Raw genomic sequence first — 14,887 nt, 5'->3', positions numbered from 1 at the left:
TTAAATCCCCCAAAAGAGCTTTATTGACCTGTTTACTTTCATAACAATTCTTTCACAGCTTTACTATTATCTTTTACACACTCCCAACAAGCTACGCCATGTAATTATTTATTTTCTAACACTTACTTTCCATCTCAGCTTCTGAGCTGAGCGACTGACCATGTGGCCCCATCCACACTGAGGATTGAATGCAACTTGAAGGTATTATTAATATTATTATTAGTATTATTATTCTGACACAGCAAACAAGATAAATATGCTGGATTTCATATCACAAAATCACAAGTCGAACACTTCCCAAGTGTCTAAGACTGTGTGATATATTTTCGGATGATGTGTGCAGATCCCAGTAGGGTGGCCTTTTGCAGTTGGCAGATCGTAATTTTGTCAATGTCTATTGTTTCCAAATGCCGGCTGAGATCTTTTGGCATGGCACCCAGGGTACCCATCACCACCGGGACCACCTGCACTAGATTATTATTATTATTATTATTATTATTATTATTATTATTATTATTATTATTATTATTATTATCTTTATTTATTCCCTGCCTTTCTCCCCGTGGGGACTCAAGGCAGCTAGACTCAATCTGTGGCGACCACACAACAAATTCCCACGAAAGAGAGTGAAATAAAGCCCTTAATGCCCTGTGGTTTGTGTCCTCATCATCTGGACCCTCTGTGTAATCATCTGCACATACCAGTTTGAAACTGCATTAAATAGTCAGTGTAGATGGAGCCTGTGTGGCACATACAATAAAGATTCATACCATTCAGTTAAAACATGCAATTTGGAATAATTGATTATTGATAATTAATTCAGCTTTAGTGAAGGGGGGCCTCAGAAAGGGAACGCCACCGAAAAGTCTTAGCTTGACATCTCACTTTGCTAAAATAGCTTAATCTGGGCCGGATTGGATTATGGCACTCACAATTAGTCCCATGAGAATGGCCACACGTACTGGATGAAATCCTCTGCAATGCCATGCCAAGTGTCCAGCCAGACCAGCACCGCATCGGCACACAATCTTACATTTTCGAGTGACCACCACCACTGCCTCACTGGCCAAGGAGTTCCTTGCAAGAGCTTGGCTGTTGCATCACAGAATTGTAGAACTGGAAGAACAATAGAATCCTAGAGTTGGAATAGACTTTGTGGGCCATCCAGCCCAACACCATTCTTTCAAGAAGCAGGAAAATCTCATTCAAAGCACCCCCGATAGATAGCCATCCAGCCTCTGTTTCAAAGGCTCTAAAGAAGGAGCCTCTACTACACTCTGGGGCAGAGAGTTCCAATGCTGAACAGCTCTCACAGTGAGGAAGTTCTTCCTAATGTTCAGGTGGAATCTTTGTTCCGTGTCCTAGTCTGCAGGGCAGCAGAAAACAAGCTTGCTCCCTCCTCCCTATGACTTCCCCTCACATATTTATACATGTCTCCTCTCAGCCTTCTCTTCTGCAGGCTAAACATGCCCAGCTCTTTAAGCCGCTCCTCATAGGGCTTGTTCTCCAGACCCTTGATCATGTTAGTCACCCTTCTCTGGACACTTTCCAGCTTGTCAACATCTCCCTTCAATTGTGATGCCCAGAATGCCCAGCTCTTTAAACCACTCCTCATAGGGCTTGTTCTCCAGACCCTTGATCATGTTAGTCACCCTTCTCTGGACACTTTCCAGCTTGTCAACATCTCCCTTCAATTGTGATGCCCAGAATGCCCAGCTCTTTAAGCCACTCCTCATAGGGCTTGTTCTCCAGACCCTTGATCATGTTAGTCACCCTTCTCTGGACACTTTCCAGCTTGTCAACATCTCCCTTCAATTGTGATGCCCAGAATGCCCAGCTCTTTAAACCACTCCTCATAGGGCTTGTTCTCCAGACCCTTGATCATTTTAGTCGATCTCCTCTGGACGCATTCCAACTTGACAACATCTCCCTTCAATTGCCATGCCCAGAATTGGACCTAAATCGCTGGATGGACTTTGAGTTGTCTTCCAATTCTATTTGTCCCTGTTGAAGTTCATTTTGTAAGAGAGTCCCTAAACAGAGTGTGGATGGCCATCTGTCAGGAGGGCTTTGTTTGTGACTTTCCTGGAAAGCAGAAGGGAGTTGGACTTTGCATTCTCTTCCAATTCTATGATTCTGCGATTGCTCAGTCAAACAGGTGCCCCATTATTACGACCTCAACAGATATGGCCATGTTTTTGCAAGGAACTTCTTGATCGGTGAGGAGCAACAGAGGCGATAACAGGGTGATTTATCCGCTTTCCTGCAATAAAGGGTGCATAGGAAAGGCGACAACATTGGTGTGCATAGTGGATATTGGATAATAATGAGAATCCGATCCACCTGTTTACATTGTGGCAAACCCTGAGGATACTATGAAGTTTTCTACAACTCCATTGTATCCATTGACTTGAAGCAAAGTCAAGAACTAAAAAGTCTGGATTCTTGGCGGAAGTTATATTGAAATAATGAGAATCCGATCTACCTGTTTACATTGTGGCAAACCCTGAGGATACTATGAAGTTTCTTGCAAACTCCATTGTATCCATTGACTTGAAGCAAAGTCAAGAACTAAAAAGTCTGGATTCTTGGCGGAAGTTACATTGAAATAATGAGAATCCGATCTACCTGTTTACATTGTGGCAAACCCTGAGGATACTATGAAGTTTTCTACAACTCCATTGTATCCATTGACTTGAAGCAAAGTCAAGAACTAAAAAGTCTGGATTCTTGGTGGAAGTTATATTGAAGACTGCAAGCGTCGGATACGGGTTGAATACATTTTTTGTTTACTAATTTAGCCATGCCCTAAGAACTCCAATATCTGAGCCAGGTTGAATTGAAACAGGCATGGGCCAACTTGGGCCCTCCGGGTGCTGCCGGTAGGCTGTTCGGAATTGTGGGAGTTGCAGTCCAAAACACCCGGAGGGCCCAAGTTGGCCTATATGTGAACGGAACCCATTGAGCGCATCATAGCGGTGTTTCTTCCTCCACATGGATTCTCTGGTGCGAATTGAGGTTGAGGCTCTGGCTGAAACTCCGTCCGCACTGGACGCAGGCGTAGCGCTTGTCTCCCGTGTAAACCCTCTTGTGCTTGATGAGGCCCGCCGGGTCCGAGAAGTTCTTGCTGCAGTCGGAGCAGTTGTACGGCCTCTTCCCGGCGTGTATCCGCTGGTGCAAAGTCAGGCTCGGGCTTTGGCTGAAGCTCTTCTCACAGTCCAAGCACTTGAAGGGCTTTTCTCCGCCGTGGCTCCTCTTGTGCTTGACCAGGCTCGACGGGTCGGCAAAGGCTTTGTCGCAGTCGGAGCAGCCGTAGGGCTTCTCGCCGGTGTGCGTCCGCTGGTGCAAGGACAGGCTGGCGTTCTGGCTGAAGCTCTTCCCGCACTCGGAGCATTTGTAGGGTTTCTCCCCTCCGGCGTGGCTTCTCTTCTGCTGGTCGTGGAAGGTGTGGTTGCAATCCAAGCAGTGGTACGTCCGTGCTCTCTGGTGCAAATTGAGGCTCTTCCCGCAGCCGGAGCATTTGTAGGGTCTCTCCGCTGCCGGACTCTTTGGATGGGAAGGGAGGCTGGAACTATGGTGGAAGCCTCTTTCGCACTCCAAACACGGGTAGAGCTTCTTGTCTTTGAGGACGGCGTGGCAACCGGCCGTGGCTGGGTTCCAATGGAAGCTCTTTTCAGGTCTGATGCTTTCGTTTGCCTCCTTCTCTGCACGGAGGCACCCGTTCCATCTCTTTTCTGCGTCTCTTCGCGGCTGCGGCGGTGTCCCGCGGACATCTTTGCTCTGATAAGGAATGTATTTATCTCCCCAATTTTCTCCGTGGTTCCCGCCTTGCCTTGTCGGCCCATCTTGGGTCTTCAGTTCTTCAGACTTTATTCTGTCCAACAATGTTTCCACTGGTTTCTCATTCTCGTTTGCCCAGGCGTCGTCAACTGGAAAAAAAATATTATTGACACAAAGACAGAGTTTGAGATATATGTGCTGGATTTCATATGACAGAATCACAAGTCGAACACATTCCAAGCGTTTAGGACTGCGTAATGTATTATTATTATTATACAGTCCTAGACACTTGGGAAGTGTTCGACTTGTGATTTTGTGAAACGAAATCCAGCATATCTATCTTGTTATTATTATCTATATTGTTGTTATTCTTATTATTGTTATTGACACAAAGACAGAGTATGACACAGCAAATGAGATATATATGCTAGATTTCATATCACAGAATCACAAGTCGAACACTTCCCAATCGTTTAGGGCTGTGTAATGTATTATTATTATTATTATTATTTATTATTATTATTGACACAAAGATAGAGTATGACACAGCAAACGAGATCTATATGCTGGATTTCGTATCACAAAATCACAAGTCAAACACTTCCCAACCGTTTAGGGCTGTGTAATGTATTATATTGTTGTTGTTGTTGTTGTTGTTATTATTATTGTTATTGACACAAAGACAGAGTATGACACAGCAAACAATATATATATATATATATATATATATATATATATACACACACACACACACACACACACACACACACACACACATATATACATATACATATACATACACACACACACACACACACACACACACACACACACACACACATGCTGGATTTCATATCCCAGTAAGGTGGCCTTTTGCAGTTGACAGATCGTGATTTTGTCAACGTGTAGTTTCCAAATACCGGCTGAGATTTTTTGGCGCGGCACCCAGTGTGCCAATCACCACTGGGACCACCTGCCTTGGTTTATGCCAGAGCCTTTGCAGTTCGATTTTGAGGTTCTATTATTATTATTGGGTTGTCAAAGGCTTTCATGCCCAGAAAGCTTGGGCTGCTGTGACTTTTCTGGGCTGTCTGGCTTTGAAGCTGCAAGGCTATTCAATGCTAATCAATGTGGCCAATTGCAACATTAACACTTGCCCCAACAGACAAGAGTTCTTTCTCCCACCTTGGACATCATCCCACAGATATATAGACCTCATTTGCCTAGTTTCCAACAGACCTCACATCTCTGAGGATGCCTGCCATAGATGTGGGTGAAACGTCAGGAGAAAAATACTTCTGGAACATGGCCATACAGCCCAGAAAACACACAACAACCCATTATTATTATTATTATTATTATTATTATTATTATTATTATTATTATTATTATTATTGCTACTACACTTTTTTGTGCACAAAGCAAATTTGTGTAGACTGAAGCATCAGAATGCTTCAGTCTACACAAGTGCTTACAAATTTTGTTTAATTCACTAAAGTATTAAAAATAATGGGTTGTTGTGAGTTTTCTGGGAGGTATGGCCATGTTCCAGAAGCATTCTCTCCTGACGTTTTGCCTACATCTATGGCAGGCATCATAACAATATCATAAGGGTATGTGTGCAAGGTTGTACTTGTATCTGAAGACAAATGAATTTTGTTTTAGCCAAGATATCTCATTATCTAGGTCAGGCCTGGGCCAACTTGGGCCCTCCCTCCAGGTGTTTTGGACTCCCACAATTCCTAACAGCCGGTAGGCTGTTAGGAATTGTGGGAGTTGGAGTCCAAAACACCTGGAGGGAGGGCCCAAGTTTGCCCATGCCTGATCTAGGTATATGCAAACACAGATATTCCAAAACCCACGAGAAGAAATCCAAAACACTTCTGGTTCCAAGCATTTTGGGTAAGTGATACTCAACCGATATTACTCAACACTGCCAAACAATTGCCAAGTCCTGCCAGGGTTTCATTGCTTACCTTGCTCAGTCGTTTTCACGTCACCGTTCTCCCAAGAAAGGACGGATTCATTTGCTTTTTCCAGGCGGTGGATTTCTCGTTGAGCCTCTGCCCTCCTCTGGCTTCCGGAGGTAGTGGTTGGCTCACAGCTTTGGAAAATATTCCCGGCTCCTTCCCATGCTGAAGCGGCAGGGAGTTCCACAGGTTCTGGATCTCTTGGAAGGCATTCCTCTTTCTCATCAGGGCTGGCAGTCCATTCTGTTCCTGTTGGAGAAATCGAAAGCATATGGGATAGAGATTTTGTACAGTTTCACATCTGTTTAACCCTCTGCTCCCCCGATGGTGCAGCGGGTTAAACCACTGAGCTGCAGAACTTGCTGACCAAAAGGTCAGCGGTTCGAAGCCGGGGAGTGAAGTGAGCTCCCACTGTTAGCCCCAGCTTCTGCCAACCTAGCAGTTTGAAAACATGCAAATGTGAGTAGATCAATAGGTAGCACGCCGGTGGGAAGGTAACGGCGCTCCATGCAGTCATGCCGGCCACATGACCTTGGAGGTGTCTATGGACAACGCCAACTCTTCGGCTTAGAAATGGAGATGAGCAGCAACCCCAAGTCGGACACAACTAGACTTAACATCAGGGAAAAACCTTTACCTTTACTAAGGAGACAAAGGTGAAAACCAACTATTCTCCAAGACCTATGGGATGGAGATTCCGTATCGTTTCACATTCACAATTTTGGAGTTAGTTGTTTGGTTGCAAAGGATGCAGATATATTACACTATGTAACAAAATGGCAAAAGAAAATTCTGCTCCTGGTTTGAAAGTGTTATTTCTTGTTTAATTGTGCGGTCCTTACTTTGAAAGTCATTGTTCTACTCCAGAAACTTCATTTTTGTGGCTGTCACAAACTACATTGAACTGGTTGAGATTCTAGGAGATATTCTTTGCAAAACTAGAGCAAAATGTGCTGCAGGATGTGCTGCCAAAACAAAGTTCTTGCAGTTTAATAAACTTTCCCCATGATGTTATGACATAGCCAATTAAGAAATGACATTTATAACCCAGGAACAAAAAATTGTGTTACATAGTGTTATTATTGTCATTGTCTTTATTATCTCAATGCTGCATATACCGGTAAAAGTAAAGGCAAATAAAGTTGATATATGAGCAATTCACTTCACTCAAACATGCAAAAGCCTAAATATATCAGAGCCAGCGAATCCTGGAATATAACAATTAGAAAGGGATGCCAGGGCCTTGATCAATGTCTTTGTCCATTATTTGGATGATAAAGCAGAAAATATGATCAAATCTGCAGATGACCTCAAATGGGGAGGGATAACTAGAGGACAGCATTAGGATCCAAAATGACCATCAAAGATTAGAGAACTGAATGGCCACAATTAACAAAATTAATTTCAATATGGAGAAAAGGGGCTGTGGTGGTGCAACAGGTTAAGCCGTTGAACTGTTGAATCTGCTGACCTAAAAGTTGGCAGTTCAAAGCCTCTGGTCAGAGTGAGTTCCTGCTGTTAGCCCTAGCTCCTGCCAATCCAGCAGTTCGAAAACATGCAAATGTGAGTAGATCAATAGGTACCGCTTTGGCAGGAAAGTAATAAAGGCGTCCATGAAATCATGCCAGCAACACGACCAGGAGGTGTCTATGGACAATAGGAATGGAATGGAACATGAGCACCTCCCCATGGCCAGAGTTGAGCACCGCCTCCAGAAAGCCGGAGATGAAAGGGGAAGCCTTTATCTTTGTTCTGTGTACATGTATGTCATTGTTATTCCACGGTATTAAGGTATTGAATGTTTGCCTATCTGTGTATGTTGTAATCCGCTCCAAGTCCCCTTGGGGAGATAGAGCAGAATATAAATAAAGTGTTATTATTATATATATATATATATATATATATATATATATATATATATATATATAAAGCTTCTGACCATTTCTGCTTTAATTAAAACAGTGAAACTACACAACCCAAAACCACAAAACTTGACAACAAAAGACATGGTCCTCCCCATTGTGTTTAGACAGCAAACCGAAAAACAAAAACAAACTGCAACAAACAAACTCAAAATCCCAAAAAACAGGAAAAATCCATGTGCGCATGTGAGGAAGGTGCCTCGAGGGAGGCAGGCTCAGAAGGAAACTTTTATGGAAAATTTCTTCTTCCTGCGCCTTTCTTGCTCACTTTTGAGGAGCTCGAAGGCTCCCACCAGCTGGGCACAGCTAGTGTTATTATAGAATCATAGGGTTGGAAGAGGCCATTCAGTCCAACCAACTTCTGCCAAGCAGGAAAGCACAACTAAAGCACCCTTTAGCCATCCAGATGGCCATCCAAAAGCCCCCAAAGAACGAGTTCCCACCCACTCTAAGGCTGTGCATGCTATGCTTAGGCAATAAAAATGAAACACAGATATAGGAAAGGTGACACCTGGCAAGAAGATAGGATCATGGAAAGCAGAAAGCAACAGTGTGTCTGTTCAGAATTCTTGAGCTTAAGGGAAGCATGAGATGCAGCTGTTAGGAATGGTGGGAGTTGAAGTCCAAAACACTCGGAGGGCCCAAGTTTGCCCATGCCTGATTCTAGTCCAATCCTTTGCCATGCTCAGTATCCACAGGGATTGAGATTTGGGCATCTACAGCTTTTGAAACAGAGAAAAGGAACCATGGTTGATGTCAGCCAAGCAAATGGTGCATCCGTCCTTACCCAACACGCCATTCCCATCTTCTTGGCCTTCACTGCATGGCGGTCTTAGTTCGACAACCGGTGAGGTCCGGCCGTCCCTAGAGAAGTCTTCAACATCCTTCTCCAATCCCACCTGCAGTGCAGAAAAGCAATAACAACAACAACAACAACAATAACAATAACAAAAATCTTGAGAATATTATCAAGACAATAATAAGACTACTTGGTGTATACACCATACTTTTCTTATTTTCATTTTGCTGCTAACCAGCTGTGCCACTAATGACTTTGATACGACTTACGATAACTAATGAAAAAATTACACATTATTGCATAGTGCAGTGATGGCCAACCTATGACACACGTGTCACCACTGACACGCCTAGCCATTTTTGCTGACACGCTGCCGCATGCAGATTGATTGGATGACTAATGTCTTTTGTGGCCAAATTTGGTGTGATTTGGTCCAGTGGTTTTGTTGTTTACTCCATGGGAATTATGCACATTTATATATAGCCCCGGTGGAGACCGAAAGGGCGCTGTTAGCTCCAGCTCCTGCCAACCTAGCAGTTCGAAAACATGCCAATGTGAGTAGATCAATAGGTACCGCTCCGGCGGGAAGGTAACGGCGTTCCATGCAGTCATGCTGGCCACATGACCTTGGAGGTGTCTACGGACAACGCCGGCTCTTAGGTTTAGAAATGGAGATTATCACCAACCCCCAGAGTCAGACATGACTGGACTTAACGTCAGGGGAAACCTTTACCATATATATGGTAAAGGTTTCCCCTGATGTTATATTATATTATATTATATTATATTATATATAAAATATCATTCTATTATTATTCTATTATTATTGTAGTATATTATTATATTATTACTATTATATTATTATTATATTATTCATTACTCATGACTACATTGAAACTACAATAGAGAGAAATCAGCGTGGAAACGGCAAGAGGTACCATAGATTGTTGTACATGGAAATAAGGGTAGTAAATAGTTTTTGATTTATTAAATACAGTTACAGTAGAGTCTCACTTATCCAAGCTAAACGGGACAGCAGAAGCATGGATAAGCGAATATCTTGGATAATAAGGAGGGATTAAGGGAAAGCCTATTAAACATCAAATTAGGTTATGATTTTACAAATTAAGCACTAAAACATCATGTTATACAACAAATTTGACAGAAAAAGTAGTTCAATATGCAGTAATGCTATGTAGTAATTACTGTATTTACAAATTTAGCACCAAAATATATTATATACTATATTACAGTATTTATATTCCGCCCTTCTCACCACGAAGGGGACTCAGGGCGGATCACATTACACATATAAGGCAAACATTCAATGCCTTTAAGATAGAACAAAGACAAGACAAACATAGGCTCCGAGCTGGCCTCGAACTCATGACTTCTTGGTCAGAGTGATTTGTTGCAGTTGGCTGCAGCTGGCTGGCTGCTTACCAGCCTGCACCACAGCCCGGAATGTGATATATTGAAAACATTGACTACAAAAATGGCTTGGATAATCCAGAAGCTTGGATAAGCGAGGCTTGGATAAGTGAGACTCTACTGTAATATATTTTTGTTATTTAAACTATATATCAGGGGTCCCCAAACTAAGGCCCGGGGGCCACATGCGGCCCTCCAAGGTCATTTACCTGGCCCCCGCCCTCAGTTTTATAATATAATATATTGTATATACATATAATATTGATAATAATATTATAATGTAATACAATATAACACTAATAATAATTCCATATTATAGTATTAATTATATATTATATATTACTAATAATATTACTAATAATATTACAGTATAGTGGTATAGGTCAATATAGTAATATATAATGCTAATAGTGTGGTATGCTAATAATATAACATATTGTATGTACATATAATTTGTAAGCCACTCTGAGTCCCCTTTGGGGTGAGAAGGGTGTGATACAAATGTAGTAAATAAATATAGTAAATAAATAAATAATAAATAAATAAATTTTAAACTTAGGCTCGCCCAAAGTCTGAAATGACTTGAAGGCACACAACAACAACAACAATCCTAATTAACTTGACTATCTCATTGGCCAGAAGCAGGACCACACTTCCCATTGAAATCCTGATAAATGTATGTTGGTTAAAATTGTTTTTATTTTTAAATATTGTATTGCTCTTTCATTGTTCTTTCATTGTTCTTGCTGTTGTTGTTGTTGTTGTAGTACAAATAAGACATGTGTAGTATACATCGGATTTGTTTGTATTTTTTTCTAATGATAATTTGGCCCCTCAACAGTTTGAAGGATTGTGGACTGGCCCTCTGCTTAAAAAGTTTGGGGACCCCTGCTATATATATTGTGAAATTATGGTTTTTTTCTCAAAGTGATACACCACCCAAGTCATGCTAGGTTTTTTGGTGAATTTTGACACAACCAAGCGCAACAGGTTGCCCATCACTGGATGCCATAGTGTAATGGGTGCAAAATGGCAAGGGTTGCCCTACCCAGTACAATTTTCAGCAAAAGTGACCAAGTCTTACCTGCGTCTCTTGGTTCTTGGTCCCTCGCTGCCGGTGGAGGAAGTCCTCGGCCAGGGCCACCGCCTGGGAGCAGGTCTCCGGCACGCTTTGGCTGACCCAGAACCGGACCTCTGAGGGCAAGATGGCCAGGAACTGCTCCAGAACCAGCAGCTCCAGGATCTGCTCCTTGGAGTGTCGCTCGAGCTTCAGCCACCGCTGGCACAGTTTCCGGAGATGCCCGTAAGCCCCCCGTGGCCCCTCGGCCTCGTGGTAGCCAAAGCGACGGAAGCATTGTCGATGTCTCTCCCGGCCGTGGGCATCTCTTTCCAAAAGGGCCACCTTGACCCTCCCGTAGTCACCTCGGTCGCGGGTCTCCAGCCGACCGAAGACCTGCTTGGCTTCCCCACCGAGGGCCGGTGAAAGGTGGGCCACCCACTCGTCCTTGGGCCACCGACAGGCCCTGGCCACTTGCTCAAAGGCCTCCAGGAAGCCCTTTGTGTCGCCCCACGGCGTGGGCTCCTCGGCTGCGGCACACGGGGCCCCCCACCTAGCATGAGGGGCCGCCATCTTCTCCAGGAATTCCTCCCATTGGTCTTCCCATTGTTGGAAGGCCTCGTTCCACTCGCTCGATTCCTTTCGAAGCCGCTCGCCTTTTATCCGGTGTAGGAATTCTTGGATGTTTTCAGCCGGAAAGACATGAGACGCCTCCTCAGTCCGTTCCCATGCGTTCCCTAATGCAGGATCTCTAGGTTCTTCCATTTTCATCTTCAAGTGGGCTTCTAAAGTGATCAGCACAGAAGGGAAATGTCTGGGTGGTGTACTAGGCTGTATAGATTATATTCCAGGCTGTCTAGATAATGTTTGAGAAGTCTGACCTATGTTTTGTCTAAATTACATTCTAGACAGTCTAGACAATGTATATTCCAAACTCTCAATTGTTTGAGAAGTTTGACCGATGTTCTACTGTCTAGACTACATTCTAGGCTGTCCAGACAATGTATACTCCAGACTCTCCAGATAATGTTTGAGAAGTCTGACTAATTTTCTACTGTCTAGACTATAATCTAGACTGTCCAGACAATGTATATTCCAGACTCTTCAGACCATGTTTGAGTTGCCTGACTGATATTCTACTGTCTAGACTACATTCTAGACTTTCCAGACAATGTATATTCCAGACTTTCCAGACAATGTATATTCCAGACTTTCCAGACAATGTATATTCCAGACTCTCCAGACAATGTTTGAGAAGTCTGACCAATTTTCTACTGTCTAGACTATAATCTAGATTGTCCAGACAATGTATATTCCAGACTCTTCAGACCATGTTTGAGTTGCCTGACTGATATTCTACTGTCTAGACTACATTCTAGACTTTCCAGACAATTTATATTCCAGACTTTCCAGACAATGTATATTCCAGACTTTCCAGACAATGTATATTCCAGACTCTCCAGACAATGTTTGAGAAGTCTGACCAATTTTCTACTGTCTAGACTATAATCTAGATTGTCCAGACAATGTATATTCCAGACTCTTCAGACCATGTTTGAGTTGCCTGACTGATATTCTACTGTCTAGACTACATTCTAGACTTTCCAGACAATATATATTCCAAACTCTCCAGACAATGTATATTCCAGACTCTCCAGACAATGTATATTCCAGACTCTCCAGACAATGTTTGAGAAGTTTGACCAATTTTCTACTGTCTAGACTATAATCTAGGCTGTCCAGACAATGCATATTCCAGACTCTCCAGACAATGTTTGAGTTGCCTGACTGATATTCTACTGTCTAGACTACATTCTAGACTTTCCAGACAATATATATTCCAGACTCTCCAGACAATGTATATTCCAGACTCTCCAGACAATGTATATTCCAGACTCTCCAGACAATGTTTGAGAAGTTTGACCAATTTTCTACTGTCTAGACTATAATCTAGGCTGTCCAGACAATGTATATTCCAGACTCTCCAGACAATGTTTGAGATATCTGACCGAAGTTCTACTGTGTAGACTCTATTCTAGATTGTCCAGACAATGTATATTCCAGACTCTCTAAACAATGTTTGAGATATCTGACTGAAGTTCTACTGCATAGATTACATTCTACACTGACCAGACAATGTCTACGCCAGACTCTGCAATGCTTGAGATGCTTGACCGATGTTCTACTGTCTAGACTATATTCCAGACTCTCCAGACAATGTTTGAGATATCTGACCGAAGTTCTACTGTGTAGACTACATTCTAGACTGTCCAGACAATGTATATTCCAGACTCTCCAAACAATGTTTGAGATATCTGACTGAAGTTCTACTGTCTAGACTACATTCTAGACTGACCAGACAATGTATATTCCAGACTCTCCAATGCTTGAGATGCCTGACCGATGTTCTACTGTCTAGACTACATTCTAGACTGACCAGAAAAGTATACTCCAGACTCTCCAGACAATGTTTGAGATATCTGACTGATGTTCTACTGTGTAGACTACATTCTAGAGTGACCAGACAATGTACATTCCAGACTCTCCAATACTTGAGAAGTCTGACTGATGTTCCACTGTGTAGACTACATTCTAGACTGTTCAGACAATGTATATTCCAGACTCTCCAGACAATGTATGAGATGCCTGACTGATGTTCTACTATCTAGACAACATTCTAGACTGACCAGACAATGTATATTCCAGACTCTCCAATGTTTGAGATATCTGACTGATGTTCTACTGTCTAGACTATGCTCTAGAATATCCAGTCAATGTATATTCCAGACTCTCCAGACAATGTTTCAGGTGTTTGACGACTATGTTCTATGCAAAAAAGGAGATGGAAAGGAAACTGGAAAGAGAAAGAACACAGTTAACCTGCAATTTAGTCTTGCATTAAACAACATGTGATGAAATGAAACCCTTTTACCAGGCATGGGCCAACTTCGGCCCTCCGGGTGTTTTGGACTTCAACTCCCACAATTCCTAACAGCCTACCGGCTGTTAGGAATTGTGGGAGTTGAAGTCCAAAACACCCGGAGGGCCGAAGTTGGCCCATGCCTGGTCTAAACGCACCCATAGAAGGATGATAGTAATTGCAGTGTATCAACATCCAATGCTTATCCCTGCTTTGCAAAAAGGTGCCAAGAAGACCCTCCCTCTGTAGATGCTTTAATGCCAGATATCTCCTCTGAAAGGTGTGTCTCCTCCTGGGATTTTGGTTTCCAGGTTAGGGACAATGATGACAACGTGGGGGAAGAAATATAGGAAGGGCTGCTTTCTTATTGCTTTGATTACCTGGATGCTTCTGATGCTGGAAATGCTGCATCAATTCTCCACCATCCCATGAATTGAGCCAAATTCCCACCAGGGATCAAGATAATTGCCTGTGACCTCAGTATCCCTGGGGCAAAGTCAAATGGGAGCCGGTGCTGGGGGTGAATCAAAGGGGCAGCCTTTTAACCCTACCTCTATGGGGAAAGCTCACCTGTCTCTTCCAAAGGCATCCTCCGGGTGGGAGGGGCCAGCTGAGGAAAGAGCAGAGAGGAAAACATAGACTCACACAAGGCTCTGCATCTTTTTCTTTGCTCGGAGGCGATGCTTCTGAGTTCGCTTCCAGGGAAACATTTTAAGTGTAGGATTAATGCAGCTTGACAGACATCACTTTTATCTGTTAAGGCTCAATGCTATGGAGCTAAACAAATAAAAGGAAAAGTATGGTATATAATACAAAGCAAGTTATGTTACAGTTATACACTTCTCTTGCAATACAATCACTTATATATTATGGTTTTAACACCAGTCTATATATTCAAAACTGTATAGGCAAGTGAATGTAATTTGAAAACGTCTCGGATCTGAATCAGGTTTAAATAAGCCTGGTGATTGACCGCAACTCCGTCTCTATCATTTAGACCAGGGGTCC

General features: G+C 42.8%; 1 protein-coding gene across 2 annotated transcripts; it reads right to left on the bottom strand.

Annotated features, from left to right (window-relative positions):
* On the bottom strand, positions 1 to 14,647 carry LOC103280863 (zinc finger and SCAN domain-containing protein 30). 2 transcript variants are annotated; one of them, XM_062969371.1, is made up of 5 exons: positions 14,450 to 14,647; positions 10,987 to 13,813; positions 8,460 to 8,571; positions 5,757 to 5,999; positions 1 to 3,929 (listed from the first exon to the last, which is right to left on the bottom strand). In XM_062969371.1, the coding sequence occupies exons 2-5, from the start codon at positions 11,728 to 11,730 to the stop codon at positions 2,971 to 2,973; spliced, it is 2,058 nt and encodes a 685-aa protein (XP_062825441.1). In that variant the 5' UTR covers positions 11,731 to 13,813; positions 14,450 to 14,647; the 3' UTR covers positions 1 to 2,970. The 2 variants fall into 2 exon arrangements, with proteins under 2 accessions (XP_062825441.1, XP_062825442.1); XM_062969372.1 differs by lacking the exon at positions 14,450 to 14,647 and having other exon boundaries at positions 10,987 to 13,852.
* Between the last annotated feature and the right edge of the window lie 240 nt (positions 14,648 to 14,887).

Source organism: Anolis carolinensis, chromosome 1 (assembly GCF_035594765.1).
Source record: "Anolis carolinensis isolate JA03-04 chromosome 1, rAnoCar3.1.pri, whole genome shotgun sequence".
In the NCBI taxonomy this organism is placed as follows: Eukaryota; Metazoa; Chordata; class Lepidosauria; order Squamata; family Dactyloidae; genus Anolis; species Anolis carolinensis.
Note: the sequence above shows the minus strand (reverse complement) of the source record. Positions and strands in the feature narration are given on the sequence as shown.